Genomic DNA, 27886 nt, shown 5'->3' with positions numbered 1-27886 from the left:
AACACAAAACTTGGTACACTCATTGCCACTGCCCTCCTGAGGACAGCTGACAAAGGGGTTACCGATCTGACACTAGGTGGCGCATTGGTGGCAGTTTCTTTTTATATTTGGCACTGTGCCCACACCATAACACTTATGGATATGAAATTGACAGGGGTGGTATAGACCGACCCCTGTAACTCACACACCAAAAATGACCAGCAGGTGGCGCTATCATCAACACAAACCGTTTTTGCCTAATAACTCCCACATACTTTGTCACACATTCAAAAACCTTATATCCACGCGTTCAGTGAATCTTGCTGAATCTCCTGATATAGGCCACGCCCATTTGCGCCTAGCGTTTTTTTTCGCTAGCTCGCGAAATGTCGCAAACCTACTTTTTCGAACTCCTCCCAGGCAATTTCACCGATTTTCACCAAACTTTGCACACAGCATCAGTGGACCCTTCTGGCAAAAAGTTATTAAAAGAATTTTGATACCCCAAAGAATACTCAAGTTATTAAATAACAACTTCCTGTGGATTCGGGTCAAAACAGGAAGTGTTGCATATCTCCACATTGGTGTGTCCAAATGACATGAAACTCAGGACACTACTTCCCCATGAGCCCCTAAGGCTCTGTGCAAAATCTTGGCCCATGACAACTAGGTGGCGCTATTTAAATTGAAGTATTTTATATCTCGACATCGGTTGGTCGGATTAACACGAAACTTGGTACACTGATTGCCAATGGCCTCCTGGAAAGCTGACGAAGGTGTTACCGATCTGACACTAGGTGGCGCTCTGGTGGCAGTTTCATTTTATAATTGGCACTGTGCCCACACCATAACACTTATGGATATGAAACTGATTGGGGTGGTATAGACCGGCCCCTGTAACTCACACACCAAATATCACCAGCAGGTGGCGCTATTATCAACACAAAACCACTTTTTGGCTATCAATTAAGACATGCCCGCACAATAACGGGGCAATGGGTCCGGGTAAGGAGCACGCCCCGACAGCAGCACGGCCCAACCCGCGTGGCCTGCGAGGGCCCGTTCATCGCTGCTTGCAGCTTTAATTTAACTTGGAATTTAAACATCCTTTTTCTCACATTTTTTTCCTCCAAATTTTGACATTGTATACACAATTCCAACTTTGTTAGAATTCAGACCTAATTTCTCACTTCTGGTAAGGCAAAGCAAGTTTATTTGTATAGCACAATTCAGACACAATAGGCAACTCAAAGTGCTTTACAGGGGCATCTAATTACATTTAAAGACATTAAAAGTTGCATTTAAAAATACATTAAATGCAAGTAGGAAGACATCAAGAAACAAAACATTAAAACAAGTAAAGAAATAGGAAAATAAGCCTTAAAATTGCTCCAATGAAAGGCAGTGGCAACCTCTTATAGATCTGAGATTGATAAACCTTGTTTCTGACCTGGTCCAATCCCAAACATTGACTACACGCTGTATGGGGTTTATGCTTAGTTGCACCAACGTTACTTGCACATGTTTCTTGAATAATACCTTCTATACTAACTTGTTTGACAATATCATAACATTTCAACACCGTGCCAGCAAAGTATTCAGCGTCTTCTTTGATTTTTTTCCTGATTGCGACGCCACAGTTTGGTGTCTGAAAGTTGCTTTGCGCTCTCGGACGTGAGGGGAGTGATCCATCTCACCGAACATATCATCTTTGGTCGGCACCTACCGTTGACGACAGACGGCTCGTGCGCTGGGCTGTGCCTGCCTGCCTGTGTGTGATCCGGTCGTCGTGGTGGTGGTTCTCCTTTTAGCTTGCTAGCTGTGTATTTTTTTTCTCTCCTCAGAAGACGTAGGCTGTTACAGAAACATATCAGGTCAGTATCATTAGCTTACCTCACTCCGAGGTCGTGTATTTCCGTAAACTTTGCTTTTCCGCTCGCGTGTAATAAACCGGGGAACTACACGTAAAGGTGAAAGTTGTCCAGGTAGTGTTAGTTGAGGTGTTAGTTTAGCTAGCTAGCTAACCAGCCCTGCTCTTGGTCCGGACCACCGGTTCGCCCTGAAGCTCGGGCCCTCACTGCTAACGTTACAGAGGAACTAATCACGTCTATTCTTATCGTGATAACAGATCGGGATTCATTTAAGCCGGGGAGGGTGACAGTGTCGTCATCTGGTTATTACAACGCCATTATATGCGAAGCTGTCTTTTCAGGTGATCCAATCTGTTACAATGTGTTATGTTGACTCTTAACTTGAAGCAGCAGTGTGCCCTACTGGAGCTACGGTGACATTGCGGAGACTTTTGGACTTGTGGAATTTGCGTCGGTCGTTAGGCTGGAGAACAGTGTGTTGGTCGGTCAGTGGGTTATTCGGATGTTTGGACATGTGGATGTTACTATAGTAGCTCATGATAAACGGGATATTGTCTCAGCAGAGACGTAGAATTAGCCAGTAAGGTAAGTTAGCTGACATAGTATTTCATTACAGGCTTCACTCTTACCAGATGTGCCACCTCATCGACAGCTCTCAGTCCGTTAGCCATTGACAGAGGTTACAGGGCGAGGTAGGCCAATTGGTTGACCAGACCTCAGGATAACTCGTTTAACTGCACAGTCCAAACGAGTAATATGTCAGTGAAGCATATGTGCACTAGTTAAGTCTCGCATTAGACTATGTTACCGTTTAAAGGTGTGACTTAGGCATTTATGAGTACGCCTTTCTGTTTCAGACAAAAAGCAGTTTAACTTGTTTGGAGTGACTGACATGAGTAAAGCTTTGATGGGCTGCAGTCTAGGAATTGCAAAGGCAATACCACTTGAAATTACTTGTTTTTCGAGCAGTCTTTGAGCTTCCCAATTTCGGATTTAGAGTGGGGAAGTCAGATAATTTAAAAGACTGATTATAACATTGCTCATTTAGTTAGAGGGGCTCTTTTATTACTGGAAAGTCTGGATTTGACATTGGGCTGCAGTGGAAACCTTTACAACTCACCCATATATTTGATAATTTCTGGTCTTGTGTCTGCCAGGGTGCACTTGTAAGTGCAATAATCTGTTTGGGACAGGGCAGTGTTGGTATACACTAGCTGTAAGGCAGGTGTAATGTCCACTTGACTTGTCGACAATGAGGGTTTTAACTTGAAGAGAGTTAAAACTGTGTTCATTGACACTGAGGATGCAGGATGCTCCTAGCTCCCATTCTCTGCTTATGTCCTGTTAGTGCTTTTACACACCTTCCTCTGTCGGTGCTAGCAGGGCCCACGTAATCATCCCAGCAGATGTTTCCTCAAAAAGGAAGAACCAGAGGGGGTGTGTATTACGTCAGTGAATACACACTTCTGAATACACAAAGTCATACTTTTTTTTGTTGTGTAAATTAGTTTTGAGTTTACTGTATCAGGTATATCAAGAAGACATTGAGAGAGACAGTTGGACTTTCAAAGGGAACTTGTTGGCACCTGATTCAAAATTCTTGATGTCAACTGCTAATATAATAGCTACTGAAAAACCATGTGGAATGAAAGCCCACTGGGTTGTGTAACCAATGACACCCTCCCATCAGTTAATAAACACTTGAGTGGCTGGAATGGATGTTGTTTCTTCCGTTGTAACTCAACTTGTAAGCAGATTCAGCTAACGTCTGTATCATAAGTGGTTTTGCACTCCTGTAGTCAGCAAGATATGCTCAACATAAGTGTGTAGGATGTTCTTACTATACCCTGGACAGTTAACATGTAGCAGTGTCATGAATTATTGTTAAAATTTTGTTTTTATTCTGTGGAAAGTTTTTTCCAACATGCTTTCGATGATTGAGGTCCATACTGTTCATATCCACTGCTTGGACAGACTGAGCTCAGAAACATTAGTCATCACCAACACGGAAGCTGATTATGTCTAGGCTGTCATTTTGGGAAGTAGAGTGAATCTCAGTTCAGTTTTACAGGCTGCCAGCTACCCCATTTCTATTTGGTTATTTACATCAGAAAAAAATGAACCCAACTGGGATTTACAAATAGTCTAATAAATTTAAGAATTATACTTTTTAATACATCAGCATATTAATTCCCTTCAACTTTTGAGAAACATTGGTATTTGGCTTTCTTCCTAGCCACAGATTAGAGTGAGAGTCAGTGGCAAAAGATTAACATTACTGCAGTGGGAAACTCTCCAGACTAAGTGGATCATTTTCAGCTGACTGCTTCAGCGCACCAATCAGAGCTGACCCGCCCCTGTTAATGCTCACAAGACTGTCATAGTAAAGCCTGGTGGTGTTCTTCTAAGACAATCATAATGCATATAATTTCTCTTTTCATATCCCGTAGGCTTATGGGTCAAACAGACTAGATATTGATAAAAGTTGCCCTTTTTATGCTTTGTCCAAAATGAATTACTAAAGATTTAGAAAGTCACATATAGGCTCCTTTTGTGTGACTTTCATTTCACCATGTAGTTTTGAGCCATTGGAGCTTTCTTTCTCTGGCCTCCTCCTGACCTAAGGGCACTAATCAGTATCAGTCAAAGACACAGCAGGAGAAAACTGGAACGCTGCGTTTGAACTAGGTCGCTGCTTTCCAATGGCCCCATCTATTCTCTGCAGAGAAATATCTAGAAGGGTGTGTGTGACAGGGTTGTTTTGATACATACTGTAGCTCTTAGGACCTTGATTGAAAGGTATGTGCGTGACAGTGTTTAACAAGCTCTATATTACGTCTTATTATAACTTCTTGCCTTTGTTGTTACCATTAGGAACAGGTGATTTTATAAAGCAACCTTTGACTAGGAAGACATGACATGACAAATTATGTCAGTATGTTATTTAAATGTGTTATTTTACATTAATCAAAAAGTATGATGCCGTCTACTGAAGGTAGCAATATTTTATTGACTAGTAGAATAAACACCCATTCCTAATATGATTTATTTATTTGATAATCGCATATGTTTTTACCAAATGTAAGGTTGTAATAAGACCTCATGACAGAGGCAGGTTTGGACACATACACTTTGCAACAGTTGTTGGGTTATGTTGTTGACAAAGCAGCTCATCCTGTCTTTAGGGTGCTAGGGTGTGTAGTTCACACACATCGAGCAAAATCGAGCATCAGACTTGGAACCCTTGACTTTCTGTGCACCTGTTCTACATAGAGCCTGTTGGTAACCCTTCACTGAAATAGGATGAGGTGATCCAGATTTGACAGTAGATTGGCCTGAAACTCAAACCTTGTCAGTAGTTTTGCTCTTGTTTGATTTAATTAATCAAGTGTATTGGTTAAAAATGACATCGACACACTCAGTCATATTGTCAAACTACTTACCACAGGGGGACTGTGTTTGAATAGTACATTCAGCCAATCAGTTTCTGTGGTGAGGTAATCTGAACACTGGATAATCTGCTGCTACTGGTGGTCTTATTTCTACACTAATCCTGTTTTAGAGAAAGCTGCCAACCAGATTTACACCATTTTTATTTGCCAGAATGATAGATTGAGTGAGAGACTGTGTTTGTAGTACTGTGCGTTTTGTGGTCAAGGTCACAGATGATGAGCTATTCAGAAGTTCATGAAGGCAGCAACATGGACTGCATATCGGCTGGCCTTTGACAGGGTATTTTTAGGTCTAACTGTGACGTGGTGTGTGCTGAGGAGCTGTTGTCATAACAGAAACAAAATGTCTCCATTAACAGAGCAGCTACAAAGTCATTGAACATGCCTGAAGGCATATCTGTACTCATATTTATTAGTTTATTCCAATTATTGCTGTGATTGCCACCCACAACAGAATCAGAGGCAGGAAAAGTCGATATATAGTACAGTTACCCAAATGATTAATGAACTTTACTAAATAATTAAATTCCTTTCTCATTATCTATCTCTGGTACTTTGAATGGTTAGTAAAAATATAATTGAGCAACCCTAACCAAAGTCAAGTAATGTCTGTTTTTTTTTTTTCTCCCTCCAACAGGGTCCTTTACGTGGGCAGCACTTTCCTCCCTTCTCCCTTTTCCTGGTTTTTCTTTTAGTTTAACAGTTTGGTTTTTTTTGTTTTTTGTGAAATTGATTTGGGTGCAGAGAGGACAACTTCGCCATCACCGACCCTGCAACCAGTTGTTTTCATGGTCTGGGGTCAGTCTGTACCCACTGACGGACACAAACCTTGTGGGTGTCAGAGATCACAGGAGGAAACATGAGCACAGCAAAGCCCAGTGGGCTCAAAGTGCCCAGCAAGATAGCTAAATCTACTGGGACAACAGCCCCCAAGACCAGCCCCAGCACAGGTAAGAATCTTCCCATGTGCAGCTTTTTCAGTTTGTGGTGAACATGTGATGGTGCAACGTTTGCCTTTTGAATGTTTTGTAGGGTTGTCTGCTTGATCAAATTGATGGAACAACTAGATTTTATTTATTTTCTGATTCTTATAGGGCTTGTGAATGTGACATCATGTGACATGTTGTACAGCACTTCCAATTTTGGTGGCATACCTGTTTAAAATTGTGCTTGGTCCTAGTTTATGCCATGAAGCATCTCAATTTGTAGAACCTTGTGGCTATGGTTTGACAGTACTTTAACAGGCCCGTATTGACTTTGGAGTAATGAAATCAGATAATGAAGTTTAAGTTCAGAGTAGTTCTACAATGATCTTCAAAAAATGCCAGGGAAACTATAAAGCTTTTTTATTAGTTAGCTTAGCATAGCAGTAATGGGTTTACATCCACATACGTGAGGCAAGTGACTATTTGGTACAGTGCATTGCAGATGGTATTAAGGAGATCTAGCCATCACAGCTTTTACACTGATATCTTGACAAAAGTAATGAAGACCCTGACAATTGGAAGTCACGTAAGGTAGTAAGAGAACATATTTAAAGTGGCGCTATGTAACACTTTTTTAGCAATTTACATGTTTTAATCACTTTGTTATTGGTCCCATATGAGCAGAATGTAACATGACATGAAAAATTAGTCCTCCCCCCTCTCTCAGATGTTACTCAGTTGACTTTATGCACGTTCTTGTTTGCCTCATCTCAGTGCCTCTCCGCCAACAGGGAGCAACAGTAGCTAACGTTAGTTTAAAAATGGAGTCCACTAACATAAGCTAATGACCAACTTCCAGCACAACACAGAAATTCCATAGACTCCCTTATAAAAGAGAGAATAAATTCATACAGTATAATCTGGACATCAAATCAAATGACATTGCAATATTTTGAACAGCATTTTTTTTTTTTCTTTGCATTAATCTTTCTCACATAAGTCAGTTACTCGATGGATTTTTAAAAACATCTCTTCATTCATTTTTCAGCAGGAACTAAAGTTGCTGCGACAGACAAATCAGCTTCAAGTGCCGGTGGAGGAGATGCCCAGAGCACTGGGGAGAGCTTCCAGATTGGGGACCGAGTATGGGTGAATGGGAATAAACCAGGCTACATACAGTTTTTGGGAGAGACACAGTTTGCCCCAGGACAGTGGGCCGGGATTGTGTTAGATGAGCCAATTGGGAAGAATGACGGATCGGTGGCAGGGGTGCGCTACTTCCAGTGCGATGCTCTGCGAGGAATATTTACACGCCCATCCAAGTTGTCTCTCACAGAAGGGGAGGCTAATGGAACTCAGACGGCACCGCCCTCTCGTGCTGCATCACCCACTCCTTCAGTTGGTAGTGTGGCCTCACATACACCCACTACAAAATCAGCTCTGCCTTCAACTACCACGACAGCGAAGAAGGCCTCCTCCACAACGCCAGCAACGCCAGCAACACCTTCTTCCAACCTTGCACGCACAAACAGTGAATCTGTCTCCAACCTCTCAGAGACTGGATCAGTCAAGAAGGGGGAAAGGGAACTGAAGATGGGTGATCGTGTATTGGTAAAGTTTGTCACATTATCTAAACGAAAAATAACTTTTTTGCCTTGATATTTCAGCAAAGTGACAGAACTCTAATATTCTACCTTTGTATCTGAAATTAGCTAAATTAGGATAAACATGAACTTGTTTGGATTCACATGACAATTGTAACCCTTCTCTTCAGTCATTGTCCATTGAGTCCTAGTGCAGTGTTTGTATCTTAATGAGCCCTTTTCTTCCTGCTTAAGTCAGCTGCATGCTTCTTGCCTTGGGCTCAGCAAACATGCAAGCACACCCACAAACCTCCACAATTATGCAATTCTGGCCAACGTGTGGACCCAATGCTTGTCTGGCTAAAGGCGCAAGGTCTGCGTCCATGCAGAGTGTGTGCGGCTTCTTGTTGATAATTGGCCTAAAAATCAGACAACTATCCATATGTATAAAGACCAGACAGACATTAAAGCAAGGAGATAACAGCAGATGTATTGCACAGTCGCAACACACAACCACTATATAAGTTATAACTAAGCACTGTCATGGCTTTCTCCAACTAAGGAAATAAGCTTACCAATACCAAGTTATGTAAATCTTGCAGCTGTGTGTTTAAGTAATTGAAAGGAAAAAAAAACATGTTCAGTTTTATATGTTGACAGTTTGGCCTCATTCTGTTCAAAGCTGGTACATGTTTGTTTCTGTTGCTTTGATGGAATTATCTCACTCGGGATTTATTACCAGGCAAAGCTGATTACTCTTTAGGCCTCTCTTATCTGTTGAGGAGATTAAATGTTGGCTAATGTTTGGTGTTTTCTTCTCAGGTTGGTGGTACAAAGGCAGGAGTAGTGCGTTTCCTTGGAGAAACCGATTTTGCCAAAGGCGAGTGGTGTGGTGTGGAATTGGATGAGCCTTTAGGGAAGAATGATGGAGCAGTGGCAGGCACAAGGTATAAAAGCTGCTGATCTGTAAATAACTAAAAGAAAATATCTTACACTTGCTACCCACATGTATATTATAACTTCTATTATCATGATTATATCACATTATCTTTCCCCAGATATTTTCAGTGTCAACCCAAGTATGGCTTATTTGCTCCAGTACACAAAGTCACACGCATTGGCTTCCCTTCCACCACTCCAGCCAAAGCAAAAACAACAGTTCGGAAAGTAGTGGCCACACCATCAGGGCTAAAGCGAAGTCCTAGTGCTTCCTCCATCAGTACCATGAGCTCCGTGGCATCTTCCGTCAGCGCCAAGCCCAGTCGCACAGGCCTGGTTAGAAATGGACACATTCCATTACAACAATGCAAGTAACATTTTTTAATGCTGTGCTTACTCATCAGTCAGACCATACTTCTCTCTTTCCACAGCTGACAGAGACATCATCACGGTATAATCGTAAGATTTCAGGCACCACAGCCCTGCAGGAAGCGTTGAAGGAGAAACAGCAGCATATTGAACAGCTTATGGCTGAGAGGGACATGGAGAGAGCTGAGGTTGCAAAGGCCACTGGCCATGTTGGAGAGATGGAGCAAGAAATAAGCCTGCTCAGAGATGATCAAGAGCAGGTCAGCTCAACCAGTGACACACATGAACCTATATTGATCATAAATTACTCCTAGAATTGGAGTCTCTTTTAATTGCTTTGTCATCTGTGTTGATTTTTTTTTTTTCCCAATGAAAACCTTTCTGTTGAAGATGGAGACTAAGATGGACCAGTTACGTGCCTTGGTAGAAGCTGCAGACAAAGAAAAAGTTGATCTGATGAACCAGTTGGAGGAGGAGCGTAGGTAAGGATATTTGTTTTTTTCTGGTCACACACTGACAAACTGTTATAAGTGACAGTATGTCATCTACTGGTGTAATATTATGGGGACAGTTTGTTGAGACAGAAAATTAGAAAATGGCAGTCTTATAAAGTCATGAGAAAAGATCTGTGCCTGAGTTGGTTTAACCTTGCTCTTGATCATTGCAGTTAAAGGTCATTAGTTCCACAGATATGTTGAGACAACAACAAAGAAGCTCCAACAAGATTTTTTTCTTCTTCTTTTGAATAGGAAGGTGGAGGACCTTCAGTTCCGCGTAGAGGAAGCTTGTATTACCAAAGGAGACCTGGAGGTAACTGCACAACGCAGATCCTCACCAATGCAACCAACACATTTTATTGCATTTGTGTTTGAAAAAAAAAAACATCAATCATGCAATAATAATTAATACGACTTTAAATCAGACATTTTATCAACTAAAAAATTGCAAGGATGTTTAATCCAACATTTATGCCGGTGGTTTAAAATCTAAATTTTAATATTAACGCAGAAGCAGCAGGTACTTCAGTCACCCTACATCCTGGTTCCATCACAGGATTCCACTTCACATAAACCTTGCTATTTATCCATTAAAATTAAGTGATTTAGATTTTTGTTGACATCAGTGTGTTTCCTTGGGTGCAGGTCCAGTGCAATTTAAGATCAAACAAAATTCACTGGTATCCCTTTTAACAGAGCTAGAGTTGAGTCCAGACAGAGCATTTGCATTATCTCTTGTTTGAGTTAGCAGTAGAAAATACCCGCTATACAGCTCAGTAGGCATGTTTGCATGAACAGTTTGTCACTGCCTTTATCTTACATTAGATGATGTGCTGTCAAATTCATCCAGTGGTGCAGGAAGTCTCTGGCTTCAGTTAGAAGACTATAGACTATACCCCAACCAGGAATAAATTCATAACAAGGCTATATTAATAGGCATATTAATATTTTTGTACTAGGTTTAGCCTAGTGGAAGACCTAATTGAGAGAAAGACATTATATGCTCACCTGAAAGGTGCTATTAATCTTTACCTATAATGGAGATATAACTTCTTTTTTTTCCATATTTAATTAAGTTAGGGAAATTGTGATGAGAGGGCCTGCATTTCGCTTTTCCCGTCACATGATACTTTAGTCATTTAATGAAATAAGCTCTGATTACTCATTGTCTTTTTCTCAAGTGAGTCATGTTCTCATCCCAATTAATGATATGCAAAGTATTGGGGCCCACTGGTATCTGTGTTCATATCTGATCAAAGGGTTTTTTTTGTATTCATTCCACAGTGCTACACAGGGGACCATCTCAATTACCTTGAAGGCATCCAAGCTCAAAATAGATGTATAAGATGAGGGCTACAGGGTTAGAATACCCCTTTATCTTCTCTTTAAACGTGTATACTAACTTTTTGTTACTTACTCACAGCTGTGGATATTTTAAAAACTTGCATGCAGCTTTAAATACACCAACAAACTCTCTAAATAGGCCAAACTCAAAAATGCTTTGTTGACCTCAAGCTGTTGAAGGTGTACTAATGTTGTGCTATAACCCTCAGTGCCTCCCTGTTCAGTGATGTGACGTTACTGCTTTTTTCCCCTCCCGTCCTCGTCTTTCATGTTGGTCCAGTGCTTAGCATGGAACCACAGGAGATGCTCCCTTGTCATTTCACTCCCCAGTCACAGACCTGCCCACTGCAACTAAGGGGGAATAACATTCAACTTAAGAATTCAAATGTAATTTTTGCTACATTGTAGTCTATACGTAATCCACCAACACTGAAGAGTGGTTGCATTGTCTTAGTATACTCTAATTTGAGGTCCCCAGAAAATGTCCAGTGAGCCCTGAAATGTATTTGTTAGTCACATTCTTTCTCCCTCATTCATTACATTTGAATGTGGTGTATCAGTTAATTATTTGGCCACGCCAGCTCATTTTGTCAGATTGTGCCCATGGAAAACCTAATATTGTTTGGCCTGGGATAGGCTGCTGGCATACCATTTACAAGTGGTGTTATTCCCCTTTTAAAATGAAACTTTAGGTTAACATGTAAGATTAGAAGCACAGAATTGTACCAGGAAATGCTTTATTAAGTTGCCATAAACCCCTCATCCATAGGACACAACTCCAAGAAGTCAAATAGGAATCCTTTCCGTTTTTCGATCCCAACATGCTTCTGTGTTACTGATTGATTTCTGTTAAGTTGGTCACGAATCCTGCACATGGTGGTCTGACTACTGGTGGTTTCTTATACAATACTTACGATAAACGGTGTGGACAATGACCTTATAACCAAAGAGAGAAAGCAGTGTGGGTATTGATAATGCTTCAGGCTTTATGAATTTACCTGAAAAAATGACCTGAAAATACAGTAAATACAGAAGAATGTCTTTATTGTGACATTTTTAAGTCAATATGGCAATTCTACAACATTAGATATCCTCTGTATGATAAAATGCATTGACTTCATGTTCCAGGCTTAGTATAGGGGTCAGGAAACAACCATCACTTCTTTCTCTCAATGATGTGGTGAAGTCATTTTTACCTAATTTACTTGCTGGCTTGACACACATTATCAAAATTTCTCTGTATCATAACAATCAATGTGCTTTATTCACCAGGTGTCAATTTTGCATGGTTACTTCTAAACTGCCTCCATCAACATACTCATCCTGCACATCCATAACACACGCCCCCCTCTTTGCTGCTCGTCTTGTATTTGCCACAGTTCTTTCACAACACTCCCTGTGTGCAGCTGTCTATGGCACAGCCTGAAAGTTCTGCATGGGGTGTCTTCCCATTTCCACTCACCTACCACTCCCCATCCCCACCCAATACCCTGTCTCCAATCTGATACACAAAGACACATGCATACATACACCATCGACATTATCATTGTTCAAACCCCTCCATCCTCTCTCCTGTCTCCCTCCCTCTCTGTCTGCGTTGGGCTGGCATGTGATGGTGGCACTGGTGTGTTCTCTTCCTCTCCCCCTTGTTTACTAACAGACGCAGACCAGACTGGAGCATGCCCACATTAAGGAGCTTGAACAGAGCCTGCTCTTTGAAAAGACCAAAGCTGAGAAACTCCAAAGAGAGTTAGAAGACACTAGGGTAATGAATTCTGCTCTGCAGTGTGCTGCGTTGGAAAAGAGGGTCTGGGCCGGGGATAGTGGCCTCAAACTTTTCAAGGGGTACAGAGAGGTGCCGAGCAGTAACTGGAGCTTTGCTTTGTATGGACTTTTGGTGAATGTACCCCACAAATGCATTTTTTGGGCTTCACACAAGAAAAATAATACTCCTTTTTTAGAGCAAACAAATTATATAATAAACTAATACATATATAAGGTTTATTTAAATGCTCGAAGAAGTCTATTCTTTGTAAAGATAGTTGGGCAAATTCAGGATTCTAATTTGTGCCATCAGCTACAGATTTTATTTGTAACCGTTTATGAAATATTAACTTCCCTCATTCTTTGGATATAATTGATCCACTGAATTAAAACTGTCTCTCCCATCCTGGTGATTGAAAAGTATAGATTTCTGTTGTAACTGTAAAAAAAAACCAAAAAAAACACACATTTATCTTTCAGCTGTCTTGAGTGACAGCTCTTTTACTTGTACTATTTTTCAATCAGTTAAACAACCTGAACTCACTCTTGCTTTACTAGAATCACTGCTTAACCAGACAGACAAACTTCTCCCTGTCCCAGCTAATCATTTTCTCAGTTATCCTATGTTCTACTTCCCCAGTCCTTCCCAGCATCCATTTGTCCTGCTTATTTGGTGTCCCTGCGTTTTGCTAGTCTGAAACCTGCTCCACCTCCCAGACTATGCATCGTTGTGTTGCCCTAGGGCATTAAAGTCATAAGGGGTTTCAGGAAAAATCTAGTTGTATTGTTTTGTAAGGATGAGGGACATATTTTAGCAAGAAGGTGTTAATTTTGATCATTCACCTGTCCTAACTAACCTAATAGATATTAAGTTGAAGCAGCAAAAAGAGATCCATGTTTGAGAACATTAGAATAAATTATAGGTTTGGAACATAGGCGGATGAACACAAAAATAATGGAACATGTCAGTGCAACCTAAGGGGTTTTTCTTAATTCATACCTCTCCTCAATCATGGCATCAATAATTCAATTAATTTTAAGTTATGATTTATAGTTAAACGGATGGTGGAAAATGTCAACACACTACTATAGCTCCATACATGCTTTCAGTGTTCACTTCCATTATTTGGACCATACCTTTTGTAGCCACAAGAGGTCAGTATAAGACCTTGTTTTGGAGATCAATGGTTTTTATACTGCCTTCATTAAGCAAGCAAACAATCTTACTATTACCAAGTGCTTTGATATCTATTATTGCAGTTTAGCAATTGTTTTTTTCATTCAATAACTGAATAGTATGATTTAGTCCCTAACATATTTCAGTTTTTACACAGTGCCTAAGTTTTTGAATGGGACACATTTTTGAATTTAAGATTTCTACTTTTAAAGGTTGCTACCGTCTCGGAAAGATCCCGTATTATGGAGCTTGAGAGGGACCTTTCACTGCGAACAAGAGAGGTAGCTGACCTGCAGCTCCGTCTTGGGGCCCAGCAGGGCTCTGAAGACTCAAACTCTACCCTTTCTCCCCTTCTGGAAGAGATCAACTCTCTGAGGGATCAGTTGGCTTCCCAGGAAGCCAAACAGCAAGAAGAGCTGTTGAAATACAAAGAGAAGCTAGAAGTTCAAGAGAAGACCCACAGTGAGGCAGTTGCCCAGCTTCAGGCTACATCTGTAAGGCTCTCTGGTGACAATGAGCAGATGCAGATGCGCTTAAGCCAGGCAGAGAAAGAGAATGCTGACATAATTGAACTCTGGCGTTCCAAGCTGGAGTCTGCCATTGCCTCAAACCAGCAAGCCATGGAGGACCTGAAGGTGTCCTTCAGCAAAGGTGCAGGTGCCCAGACAGAAGAACTTGTAGAAACCAAAAGTGCATTCGAAAGGCTAAAGTTGGAGCACAAGTTGGTTCTAGAGGAAGCTGGAGCCAAATATGAAGCTGATGCCACAGTCTGGACACAGGAGAGGCAGGAACTGAAGGAACAGTTGTCGTCTTTGGCTGAGGACAAGGAGCGATTGGAGGAATCACTACGGTCCAGCGTTGAAAAAGCAGAGGAGCAGCACCTTGTGGAAATGGAGGATGTTCTTGGAAAGCTTCATGCTGCTGAAGTTAGGATAAAGGAGCTTGAGGAGAAAGAACCAATCTTGGCACAACAAGCCCAAGACAAGGACAAAGAAACCAAAGAGCAGATGGCAGAAATAGTGGCACTCCGAAGCCAAGTAGCACAAGGCAACCAGGAGCTTGTAACCCTGAAGAGTCAGTTAGAGGTGCTTCAGAGCCAAGGAAACGACCAGGGTACCAAGGTGGGTTCTCATTCACATCCTGCCCATAAATGCTCACTTTTAAGTGTGTCTCATGTTTTAACAGAGGTTTCCCATGGTCAGTGTGGCATTGTCAGACAATGATAGTCATTGTTTTGTTAATGTCATGTTGTGATATTTCTTTGCTGTTTGCTTTTGCCCTTTGTCCACTGTATTTTTTTACTTGACACGTGCTACAGGTTAGTGAAATGAGCTCTCAGTTGGAGGGCAGACAGCAGGAAGTCCTCTCTTTACAACAGAGTCTGAACACTGTGCAGCAGGAGAAGAGCTCATTGGAACAGCAGCTAGGAGGCCTGGTGAGGCTTATACCTTAATTTTGGATGAAAAAACAGTACCTGATTTCCATCAGGATTGAAGTCACTGGTCTTTTACATGTTCACTGCCCTTTAATAAACAAATTCAAATGCTGTACAAACCAAAAAAAAAAATACTGACTTGTAAATTTGTCTATAGTAGAAAAATCATATACAAAATATTTGATGCAAAAGTATTTTTCCCCACAGAAACAAAAGTTGGCTGAAAACACAGAGGAGCAGACAAAATCAGTAAAAACTATGCAAGGTAAATGATATAAGCAATTGTTCTATTTTCAGATATTTTCCCTGCCACCTTTTTCCCTATCACCTGCTACCATCTGGCCTTTTTTAGTTTACAAAGGTTTTAGGATCTATAATGTAATATTTTTCTGTTTGCAGAAACACTTGAGAAGCTCAGCAAGAAGGAGGAGCAATGCTCATCCCTGACCACAGAATCAGAGTCTCTTAGAAGTCAACTTGCTGGTGAGGATATCTATACTGCATTCTTTAATGTAAAATGTTTTGTAAGTAGTATGCGAGTAGTAAACTTAAACCCTACAAACAAACTCGTCTTGTCTTCACTCAGGGCTGGAGAGGAAGTTGAAGGCTGCAGATGACAGGCTTGAGCAGCTTTCAAAGGACAAAAGCAAGCTGGAAAATAACATTTCAGACATGATGAAGGCTTCTGGTGATAGTTCAGTACAGCTGACCAAAATGAATGAAGACCTCATACAGAAAGAAAGGTACCGCACTTTATTATTTCCTGCTCCTATAGTACTCCATCGCTCCCCTCAAAACAATCATACCAGAATATTATTTACATATGACATGTAATAATCAATATGTAAATCTTACTTTATTCCATGCTTAAGTTGATACATTGTTCAGTTATCTAATCTGTCACCAAATAGCTTTCTAAACTTCCTCTTTTTTTTTTTGTTATTGTCATCACTCAGGAGGCTTGAGGAGTTACAAAGTCAAATAGCGGAGGAGAAGGAGAAGGCAGCACACTTGAATGAACAACTTCTGCAGGAACAGTCCCGCAAAGAGCAGGAGCTGAAGCAGACCAGAGATGAACATCATTCTGAAATAAGTAGCCACCAAGAGAAGATTGCTAAATTGGTTAGTATGGTACATTGACTGTATATTTAGAGTGGTGACATGACAGCTCCCCAAACCTGAAGCCAAAACATCTTGAATGCCCTCTGGTGGCTGGCTGCAGTATAGATTATAAATCCAGCCTACTCTGTTTAAGAAGATGGGACATGGGCCAAACTTAAAAACTCAAAGTCAAATCAAATACTTGTGTTTTTTTCAAAGATGGTTTCTGTCAATTTAGGTAGTTCTTATGCTGATGTATGTTCAAGTGTTCATTAACTTTGGCTTCAGTTAGTTGTTTAATGCTATAAAATTGGGGGGTAAAATGTCATGATTGACAGCTGAGCCCTGATCACAATTGAGTTGGGCAGGTATATGGGTGGGAACTAATACTGCAGCTCCACCATCCAATCACTACTGTGCAGACTCCTGCTCCAGTGCAAGATGGCAGTGGTTGTATCTGGGATATTTTGGCTTCATTTTCTTACAGTGGGAGAAAGTGGAGATGTGTCAACCATCTTTATATATGTAATTGGTATTGTAGGGCAGTCACACCAAAATTGTGTTTGAGAACTGTATCTCAAACACATTTGTAATACCTTTGTAAACTGTGAAATATTTAATATCATCCACCAGTTTCTCTTAAGTGAGTACTTCACTCACTGGCTGCTTCAAAACAAGTAGATAAATGCTTTAATGTGATAAGTTTGGTCTTTCTAATTTCTTGTTTTCTAGGAGAAGACTGTTCAACAAGGTGAGACCTTGGTTGTGGAGTTGAAGGCCTCACAAGAGAAGTCCTTGTCTCAGGCCTCAGAGCTCCATGTGAAGGAACTTGAGGTGCTGCAGAGTCAGGTTGACAAGTTGAAACAGGACCTCTCGTCCTCCAAGGACAAATCCCAGGAGCTGGAAAAGTTGGTATCTGAGCTGCAGCCTTACAAGGACCAGGCCCAGGTAAGCACAAACCCTCCAACATACAGACACATTAGGTTGAATCAACAAGTTTTTAATGTTCCAGGAAATTGTTTCATATAAAAAAAGGTCTTTAATGTATTATGAATTTTACTAATGTTTGAAATCATCAGGATAAATGTCACCTTTTTGTAGCTGAAAGTTGATTTAATCCATCATATCATGATGTATCAAAAAGCAAACGTTTTAAAGCTAAAACAGAATGTGAAGCCTTATGACAAAGTTATGGGAGACTGTATGTGACTGTGTAAGAACCTCAATCTTCATTAACATCAGTGATTAATGTATGTACTATAAATTACATTTTTACTTTTAGTAACCGTCATACAAATTATTTGTAAGAAGTTACTAATTTCTTCCCCTGAGGCTAAAAACCCATTTTTTCATTGTCATCTCAGCTCCATATTGGCTGGTGCCATTAACTATGTGCTTGCAGGGTTGCACTTGATAGAATTACATCTTGGAATTTCTTCTGTAATGTATTTGGTATTTGAGCGCAGTTTATGGTTATTGAAAAAATCGAGGAAGTTGCAGGAAAAAAAGATTTGACAAGTTGGAATTTAGTTGAGCTCAAGTTAAGTAACTATTTACCCATTTTACTGTATGTTTAACCATTGATTTAAAATGTGTTTCTGATTAGATTAGTTTTTTCAATGTAAACTGTAAACTTTTGCTACGTACCCCTGCTAGCATTGTTTGTCAGTCTGATATTTCATTTAAGTAGAACATTTTCACTTGCCAACAAAAAAATAGTTTTTTGCGTGCATATGCCAGTCAAATTTGTTGGCATCAGTTTGATTAATACATGTATTCAAAGTAAGCAGGGAGTGAAGTGAAAATGTTCTATCTATATATTTTTGAAAGTCATTGTGGTGTAAGTTGTGGTATGATCTTTTGCCATTTTGATGCTTCTGCAGCTTAACCTTTCCAAATGCATATCACTTATGTCCATCTGCTTGGTTTATTTTTTGATTCATCTTACTCTTCCCTGTGTATATTCCCCTCCTTTTTTTTCTTTCAACTTTATTTTTCCAGTGTCTTTCTGCTGAGCTTGACACCTACAAGCATGATGTTGAACATTTGTCCAAAAAACTGGAAAAGCAGAGTCTAGATCTGGAAAATGTGTGTAAGGAAAGAGAGGATGTTAAGGCTGAGAGAGGCAAACTGGAGAAACAGCTTTCAGATGTGCAGAGTAAGCTCTCTGCCCTTGAGATTGCTCACCAGGAGGTTTCAGTCCAGAATGAAGAACTGCTAAAAACCAGAGATCAGCTTTCAAAAACTAAAGGAGAACTACTTGCCACCAACAAGCATTTGGATGAAGAAAGGATTTCATTGAACAAGGAGTTGGACAAACTCAGCAATCTTCTTCAGGAAGTACAGACTGAAAACAAAAACCTCAAGCATACTATTAGTGAACACCAGGCCCAAATCGAGGAGCTTCGAAGACAAAATGCAGATAAGAACGACTTGCTCTTGCAGCATCAGCAGGACATCCAGCAAATTGAGACTAAGAAAAAGCAACTACTAGAGGATTATGAAAACGTCTGCAAAGAGAAGAACCGACTTGAAGACACCCTCAATGAAAGCAAGTCAAAGCTCACATGTGAGAAGGACAATCTGATTTTAGAGAGAGATTCTGCTAGGAATGCCAAAAAATCTCTTGATGCTAAGAATGCTGAGTTGCAGGCAAAACTTAAATCCTTGAACTTAGAAAAAGAAGATCTTACAATGAAGAATACCCAGCTGCAGGCCCTCACAGAAACGTTGACAAAAGAGAAGGTGGAAATGTCTTCTGAAATCAGTGCTGTTGTGTTGGATAAAAAGAGCCTTGAGACAGTGAAGGAGGAGCTCCAGAATAAGCTCAGTGCTACAAAGAAAGACTTGGAGAGCTCTGTCCGTGAATGTGAAGAACTTAAAGCCTCAAAAATGAGCCTGGCCCAGATGCTAGAAGAGTTTAAGATGAGCAGTCAGGTGACTGATTCTGAGAAGCTTCACCTTCTGCAGGAGAAACAAGACTTGCTTGCAATCCAAAGAAAAGACTGTAATGAGAAAGAAGAGCTCCTCAGAGAGATTGAAGAATTAAAGGAGAAGCTTCAAGTCTCAACAGAACAACTGTCTCAGTCCAACAAGAAATTTAAAGAAGCATTATCATCTTTTGAGCAAGAGAGGCAAGCACTTCGCCTTCAGAATTCTGAAACTGAGATGGCTTTACATGATTTACGAAAAGAAAAGATGAGCCTGGATTCAGCAATAGAGCAGCAAAAAATGGATTATGAGCGTTTGGCAGCGGAGAAGGGAGAATTAGAAGAGAAGCACACAAAAGCCATATCTGAAAAAAATGCTCTATCTCTAGAGCGTGATAAACTAGCTAGTGATAGCCGAGCAACTAAGGACCAGTTAGATAGTTACACCAGAGATAATGCTGTCTTGATTCAAGAGAAGTCTAATTTAACAACAATGCTAGAGGACACCAAATGCCAAAAAGACAAGGTTGAAGCAGAGATGACCTCACTGAAACTAGAAAAGGCTGACCTACAAAAGGAACAGCAGAAACATAAGTCTGATATTGAAATACTTGAAAAGGAGAAAACTGAACTTGTTCATGGGCACAGTAAAGTAAAAATGGATATCGAAAAGGATAAATCAGAATATATTCAAAAGATTGATATCCTTACAAACGATTGTCAGCGTCTGCAATCATTGCAGACTGAGGCTGACAAAAAAGTGCAGTACTTGCAGAAGGAGAGTCAGGGGCTGCTTCAGCAGATCCAGGAGTTAAAATGTCAGACTGAGTCAATGTCAGAGGCCAAGAACCTTCTTGAGAGCCAGCTACAGGCTGAATCCAGTGAACGAAATAAAGCAATATCTGAAAAGGATGGTCTTTCCAAACAGATGGAGGAGCTGCAGCAAACATTGTCGAAAGTCGTACAAGAAAATAAAGAGATTTCTTCTCAACTTCAGAATTCTGATGAGGAAAATAAGTCTTCTATTATGGATATGGAGGCTTTGAAAAGCCAACTGAAGCAGCAAGAGCAAGAAACTAGCCGGTTGACAGAAGATAAAGAACAGCTTTTATCCAAGCTTGAAGAAATGGGCAAACAAATGGCCCTCCTGACCACAGAGAAGGAAGACGTCTTAGCTTCACAATGTAAATTGGAACAGGACATTTCTTCTCTCCACACAAGCCAAGAAAGTTGGCTGGCAGAGCGGTCAAGACTCCTTGGAGAGTTAGACAAGTTGCACGCTAGCCAGAAACAACTAGAGGTTGATATCAAGAGCCTACAATCTGACAAAGAACTTTTGGAAAATCAATATAAGAAAGCTGTTGAGGATGTTTCAGCTTCCACCACTGCAAAAGACGAGATTTCCACCAGCATCTCGAACCTAACAGCTCAGAAGAATTCCTTGCAGGTGGAGAGAGATGAAGCCACCCAGCAAGTCAGGCAGCTTGAGTCCCAACTAAAAAATGCCATTTCTAAGCAGCTTGAGGTATTCCTCCTCCAGTAGTAATCACTGTTACACATACTGTAGAGTGGCTGGGGCTTTGTCACCTACTCACTGCATGCTAGCTGGTTTGGTTCCTTTTCCCCTTCCCTTTTATTTTCGTGTCTAACTTTCATCTTCCATTTACTAACCGCTGGTAACTACCCTTAGCTCCCAGCCTTTGCCTGTGGGCTTATAACGTGATCTAACATTTAGGCAAATTCTTATGGGTTACATGATTATGTAGGTCTAAGGTGATCTTTATCCCGCTCACCATCTGATGGTGTTTCATATTTCATTTGATTATATAATTGTTAATAGACGATGAAAAAAGATGGATGTTAAGATTTCTCAACATATTTCTGTGTAATTATCTTTCATCACTTACAGTATTGCAAAAGGGTAACTATCATATTATAGCCCCAATAATCTGCTTTATCTGACACATTACACAGGTAATGTGTTGTCAGTATCCGTTCTGAGGCCACAGGTTGTAGAGTATTTTATACTATATACTAATTATTTTACTCCTTAGTGTAATATTCATGTTGTTAATTCTCAACCAGAATGTACTTGAAAATTGGAATGAACTGAAATTTGGATAACTGATGCAAAATCAATAATTAAGATGGATAACTAATTAAGCATGCAGTTCATTTGTTAAGCAATATTAAAAGGGGATCAAGTCAAACTCAGAAGATGCATTATGTATAGCTTCATCAAATGAGCTACACATTTCTTATTCTGGTTGGTGTTTGGTTGATGTCATTAAGTGTAGATGTCAACCAACCATTTTCTGCTCTTGATTTGAAACCGTTGTTCTTAACAAATATCCTGATCACACTGTTTAGGCTACAGAGGCCTCTGGCAAGACTGCTGAGGCTCTCGAACAGCTGACAAAAGAGAAAGCCAGTTTGATGCAGGAGAAGAATAAAGCCCAATCTTTGTTGAAAGAGCATCAGAGCTCTAAGCAGGAGATGGAGACTGAGGTAAGAGATGGGTCTTTGCAGAGAAAATGCTAATGTGAGCTTTCAGATACAATAATAATTATTTTGTCAACATTGTTTTTAGCTCAAAAAATTAAAGAAAGAGAATTCCAAGTACCAAGAAGATCTGAATGTATCCAAAGAGCAGCTTTGCACAGAATCTCAGAAAACTAAGAGTCTGTGCCAGGAAATGTGAGTACATCCTTAATTTTGGCTGTGGATATAGTATGTGTCTACGTGAGCTGTCAGAATTTCTTGATGATGTTGCCATTTGTATTTTTTCAGTGAGGAGCTTAAAGAAGCTGATTCTGTGAAGATGAAATCCCTGCAGATGCTGCAAGATGAGAACAACAAGCTGACTCAGGAGCTTGATAACAATCACAAAGGCCAGAGTGATCTCTTGAAGGTGAAGCACATAATATCTTTATTTGACAAATTGTGTTTCAGCTGTTGATCTGCTGACCATTGCTGGATTAGAACTATGTTTTTGTTTTATCTTTTTTCCTAGCTCAAGGATGAGAACTCAAAACTCAAAAAGCAGTTCAAAGAGTTGAAACAAAGGTAAGAGAATACACTATCATTTTATGATCTGGACATTTTCTAAAGCATGTTGCCTAAATGAGCACAAATGCTTTCAACTGTGAATCGTACGTCATGCTGTTTTTTCCTCCAAAGCCTGCCGAATAATGCCTTCAGGTACTTCACACCTTTTAATATTATGTGATGTCAGTCATCATCATGTCATAGTAAAAACATTTTAACCACATATTTATTATATGTAATCAGATAATTAGGAACAAGCAAGGTAACGTCACATGAGGTTTCCTTTCGAATTAAAAATTTTCCACACCCCAAAATAGTATGTGTTGCCTGTTTCTGATGCGGGTAATAAATAAATATTGATCAGAGAAATCACAAAGTCTCAACAGTGTTTAAGAGCTTCTCAATTCCAAACACGGTGCAGCAGTGTGCCTGTGCCAACCAGGCACATCCACTCAGAAAGCTGAACAGAGACAAACTCTGACCTGCAAATCCACCAGAGTCCGCGGGAGAGCGCACCAAAACAGGAAATGCATGCTTGAATTTTGTCTGTCATATAGGTTTCAGTTTAAATGAATGGGGAAATATAACAAATAATGTATTGGAGGGAAGTGTAATGTGACCATAAATTAAGGCAAAGCACTATCCATCCTGAGTTATGATTCAAAAGGTAATACAACCTACAGCCTCATCCCACCTGCTTAACAGTTTCATATGTGTTGATGAAGGTTCTCAGTCATCCACGTCATGGTAAATCTAGGTGCGGTATCGTAGGCAACTGGACTTCTTTCAGTTTCTTGTGAAAATGTGAAACGTCTTCAAGAAACTGAAACAAATCCAGTTACCTACGATACAGCATCTAGAGTTTCATATGTGTTTTCACTGCAGATTTTTTTGTGTACCTCTCCTCAAATGTGTGTCTGTAGTGGCCCTACATCTCAGGTAAAAAGTTTAAAAGGTAAAAATCTGCTAAGAAACAATTTGGTAAATTGGGGCCATTTTCTTCTCTTCCTCGAGTGATTGTGTACTTTACCCCTGACATTTAGTTGGTATTGTATGTGTATTCAATAGTGAGAGCACCTTGAAGGAGCAGTTTGACAAGGAGAAGGCCACCCTCCAACAGTCCATCCATAAAAACAGTGCCTTAATTTCAGAAAAGGACCAGCAGGTGGAAAACCTGAGGAGTGAAGTGAGTATCTAATGCATGATGGTACTCTATTTTCAGTTGGTATGGCAGCTTATTGACTGTTGAGCTTGCACAAAATTAATTTATTGAGTTTACACAGACAGACTTTGTGATCTTATGCACACCAAGGTCGAAATCTCCTTACTGATTCCTTCAGCTGTTCCTTTGACAACAGGCTTTAACAGGATATGAATGTTAAAAGCCCATGTGTACCTTTTAGAGTCATTTCCTTTTCACAGTTGGCAAACAAATAAAATATAAGGGGAACAAAACAATGGACCTTTCAGGGACATTTCTCAGATTGCTGAGTCTAACAGGATGTCAATTCTAGGCCAGCTTTCATATTGAGTGCGCATGCAAGTGCGCATACAAACGTTGTCATCTTAAACTGCAACTTTGAAGATTGTGAGAAAGTGTGCCCTCTTGGCAGTGACACATTTCTTACATGTTCAAAATATCTGTTATGCTTTAATCCTATTAAAGTATGTTTTGAATGTATAATCTCAAATCTGTACTTGTAAATTGGATAACTGCTCAAACAGAATTTGTATTACTGTTGTTAATAATCTGTCACTGAGTGAGTGATTTTGACTGTTGTCATAATATATTTTTAAAGCAAAGAGTTTTGTCCAAGAAACATATTTGTCCCAATATTGAATAGCATGGGTTGGTCTTCACAGCTGACTGTACTGCGTGGGGAAAGTGCCTCAGTTAAGACACTGCAGGGTACAATTCAGGCCTTGGAGCATGACAAGGCTAATCTACAGGAGCTTGTTCAGAGACTGGAGAAGGATCTGGCTGCAGGCCCTGACACGATCAACAAGTCCTCAGGTAAGAGTGGCCTGAACATATGATCACAGCTAACATTACTGGCAGCACTAAGATCAGTTCTCTGTGAGGTAACCTCCAAACCTGTTGTACCTGTTGTTTCAAGGTGATGCAGTCTTGGACCAACTAAGGGAGGATAAGGAGACGGCAGAGAGTCAGGTATGTGTCTTTCCTCTCTACATTAATACCAATCACAGGCCTGGATGGGTTGAAGGTTCTTGCCATTCATATCTTCAGTGTGAAGATGCTTCCGTACGCTGGCCCATAGACTTTTCTGGTTTGCCAAAAACTAGGTCTTACTAGGCAGTTGTACGGAAGTAGTCTTACTGAATGCTGTTTGCAAAATGACTGTGCTGCTTACTCAGACATTTACTAACAAATACTACTTCTGATGAAGCAGTAGACTCTGAATTTTAAAGTTTATGATTCACTCATGTAACCGTTACAGTATAATGTTTTACAGAGGTGAAATGGATGTAAATTATTAAGACATATTGAGCTTCTGACATAATCTCAGCTCTTTCAGGGGTGATTAACAGGACTGAAACTGGTGGGATGATAACTTGTGTCATCATTCTCGGAAACCTCTTACTTCTAAGCTCCAGCCTCTGTTGATTCTAAAATGTTATACTGTATTATTTGTCAGTGATGATTTGAGTGTGTTGTGTGGCAGTAAGTGGGTCCTAATTTGAATCTCAAATTTTTTTCTTTTCTCTTTCTTAAATCCGAACTCCTCTTCTCTGCCCTGTCTCTGATGTTGGCAATACTACACCACCATCAGGCAGCGGTTTGTTAATGTTTTTCATCAGCTTCACTTGTGCATGTTTGTCTGTCACTGTCACTGTGGCTCTTATGTTTCGCACATATGATCACATTATAGTTGGTGTCAAAACTACTAACGGTCTTCCGAAAATGAATCAAGCTTGATTTCTCAATACCTTAGCATTCATTAAGCATTTGATAAAATTCCAAGGGAAAATTACAGTTATCATTTATGCTTAGCAGACATCAGATCTCTTTAGAAACCTTTAACTCAGTAATACACTAATCATAAGTGGGTTTTTTACTGACTCATTCCAAGCTTCGATTTTCTTTGGCTGAAAGCTCACAGTAGTGATTCATCAACACAGATTAGGTTTATTATTTTTGGGGTATGGCGAGGCATAGTTACCGTAATGTAAATAAAACGATGGATACGTTTCACAGGGAGATCCTTTGTCAATTTAAAATAAATATTAGTAAGAAAAATGTGTTGATAGATATTTACCATTCACCAGCAGAAGAACTGATGCCACTGTTGTCAATGTCCTTTACAGATTGAGTTCCTGAATTCGGTCATCGTTGACCTTCAGAGGAAGAATGAGGAACTCAAGGACAAATTGGAGAAAATGGCAGCCGCTGCTCTCAATGGGAATAATCCAAGTGAGCTGGATAATTATGATAGGTAAGTCCATTCATAGCAGACTTCCTCTAAAATAACACCAGCTGTGTGGCTGGATTACTCGGTTTTCTTTTTGCATCACTGGACAGTTAGTCTGACTAACCAGATCTAGACTATGGAACTAACAATGAAAATCTGGATACAAGGTTGGAGGCAGAGCCCAGTTCATTCCTATGAAAGCTTCTCCAGTAGCACATGAAGCCAAAAAAGCTTCAAATTTGATCTTCCATCATGATGTAGAGCATGGGCACTTGAAACAGTTTAGCTCCTAGCTGACTTGAATAGGAATGAAAAGATGTAATCATGCAGCTCTTCTAGACTTTCCATATGTTATCGGACTGAATGGCTCAAATTATGGTAGTGAAGTCAATCATTTTGCATTAGCTCACTGCTCCAGTTGAAAAACAAGTTCCTCCCAACATTGTTTTGCAGGGGCATCTTGCATTGCTGCATACTGGATTTAGTGCCACCCAAGATAATTGTGATTAGTTTAAAGAAGAATAAACAATAAAAAAACAAAAATAAATAATAAAAAAGTTACACATAAAATTGCTTTCTTTTTCTCTGCAGCCATGACAAGGAACCCATGAAGAAGAAGCCTCCACCAAGGCTGTTCTGTGACATCTGTGATTGCTTCGACCTCCACGACACCGAGGACTGTCCCACACAAATGCAGGCGCCCGACTCACCTCCACACACCACCTACCATGGCAGTAAGGGCGAAGAACGACCCTACTGCGACATCTGTGAGGTCTTTGGCCACTGGACCGAATCCTGTAATGATGACCAGACCTTTTGAAGCCTATACCACCTTTGTTCGCACAATCACTATATTTGCACATCATGTTAGATTATGCGGTGCTTTTGGGGTTTTGGTTTGTATGTGTGTGCATTTTGTGTGCTTGTTTTTGCCAAGTGTCTTTAATGTCCACGCCAGTCCTTAAGCGCTCTTATAAGAGAATGGTCTCCTCAGAATCTCTTTCCAACAATTCAGATATCCAGAAAACTAATATACAGCAGTTAACAGTTTGTATTTGTAATTGTAAATGATTTTGGAGGAAAAATGTTTGATATCCTGGGTTTGTGTGAGTGAGAAGAAACTTGTTGGATGTGTCATTGTGGGAGAAGCGATGGTCTTCTTCAGATCATTTAATTTATCAATATCCTAACATTGTTTGCACAGCTTGTTGGGGGATTGCAAAGATCATATAGTATCATAAAAGGTGTTATTTGAAACTGTAAATTACTTGATTGAAAAACAAATGTCAGTTTTCGCAAAAAAAATGGTGAGCTATAGTTTATTTTTTTATGCCTGGAAATAATATGTACTCTTTAAAGGTTTGATAGTATGTGTGTAATTTTGTGGGGGGGTAATTATCACAGGGAGAGATTTGCTGCCTGAAAGGAGCAGTGAAACCCAGTGCTGTTTGGCTTTAATGGGAACTTTTGTATGCTCTTCATGAAGGAACTGCTGGATGATTGGTAAAAAAAAAAGAGCATTGAAACTTCAAGCACTTCATACTTACTCTAACCCCTCATTTCCAGTAAAAGGGCCTTTCCAAAAAGTTTCTTTGCAATTAAAAGATCAATTTCTGTATGAAACAATGAAAGATTTAGGCATTTCTTTGAAAAATGTTTTGAATATCTGTATAAAAATAAATGAAATTTATGTATGAATTGAAAATCAAAGATCTCTGTTGATTATTATGGAAAGCACTAAGTGCACTCTCTGGGCATTGTGCTTGTTCACTGTATGCTCACTGCATACTGTATGACTAAAGTAATATTTTCCTAGAGCCACAGAAGCCAACACGCATTCCTAATGCCTCTGCCAGGTTTGCAGTGTGTCAGTCAGTCTGTAGTCATTAGAAAAAACGTTACCACAAGAATATGTACAATGTAAGCATAGTGTTTTGCAAGAGTTTTGAGGCAGGACCCATCTTAAACCTCATATCATTTCAGACGATGATCTCTAGTGTTGCATATTTCAATACAATTCGGTCATGTGACACTGTCTGA

General features: G+C 40.0%; 1 protein-coding gene across 1 annotated transcript; it reads left to right on the top strand.

The window, feature by feature from the left end:
• The first annotated feature begins 1765 nt into the window (after positions 1–1765).
• clip1a (CAP-GLY domain containing linker protein 1a) lies at positions 1766–27556 on the top strand. The gene is made up of 25 exons (XM_073465446.1): positions 1766–1853; positions 5940–6252; positions 7277–7839; positions 8634–8758; positions 8870–9086; positions 9182–9379; positions 9510–9601; positions 9869–9929; positions 14114–15022; positions 15220–15336; positions 15544–15601; positions 15736–15819; positions 15923–16079; positions 16293–16458; positions 17170–17385; positions 18439–20892; positions 21738–21875; positions 21958–22064; positions 22158–22278; positions 22381–22433; positions 23484–23601; positions 24279–24429; positions 24533–24585; positions 25743–25870; positions 26438–27556. Exons 2-25 carry the CDS (start codon positions 6162–6164, stop codon positions 26664–26666), a joined length of 6606 nt encoding a protein of 2201 aa, XP_073321547.1. The 5' UTR covers positions 1766–1853; positions 5940–6161; the 3' UTR covers positions 26667–27556.
• The last annotated feature ends 330 nt before the right edge of the window (positions 27557–27886 follow it).

The sequence above is a fragment of the Pagrus major genome, chromosome 5 (genome assembly GCF_040436345.1).
Source record: "Pagrus major chromosome 5, Pma_NU_1.0".
In the NCBI taxonomy this organism is placed as follows: Eukaryota; Metazoa; Chordata; class Actinopteri; order Spariformes; family Sparidae; genus Pagrus; species Pagrus major.
This window is presented reverse-complemented; position numbering and strand designations above follow the sequence as displayed.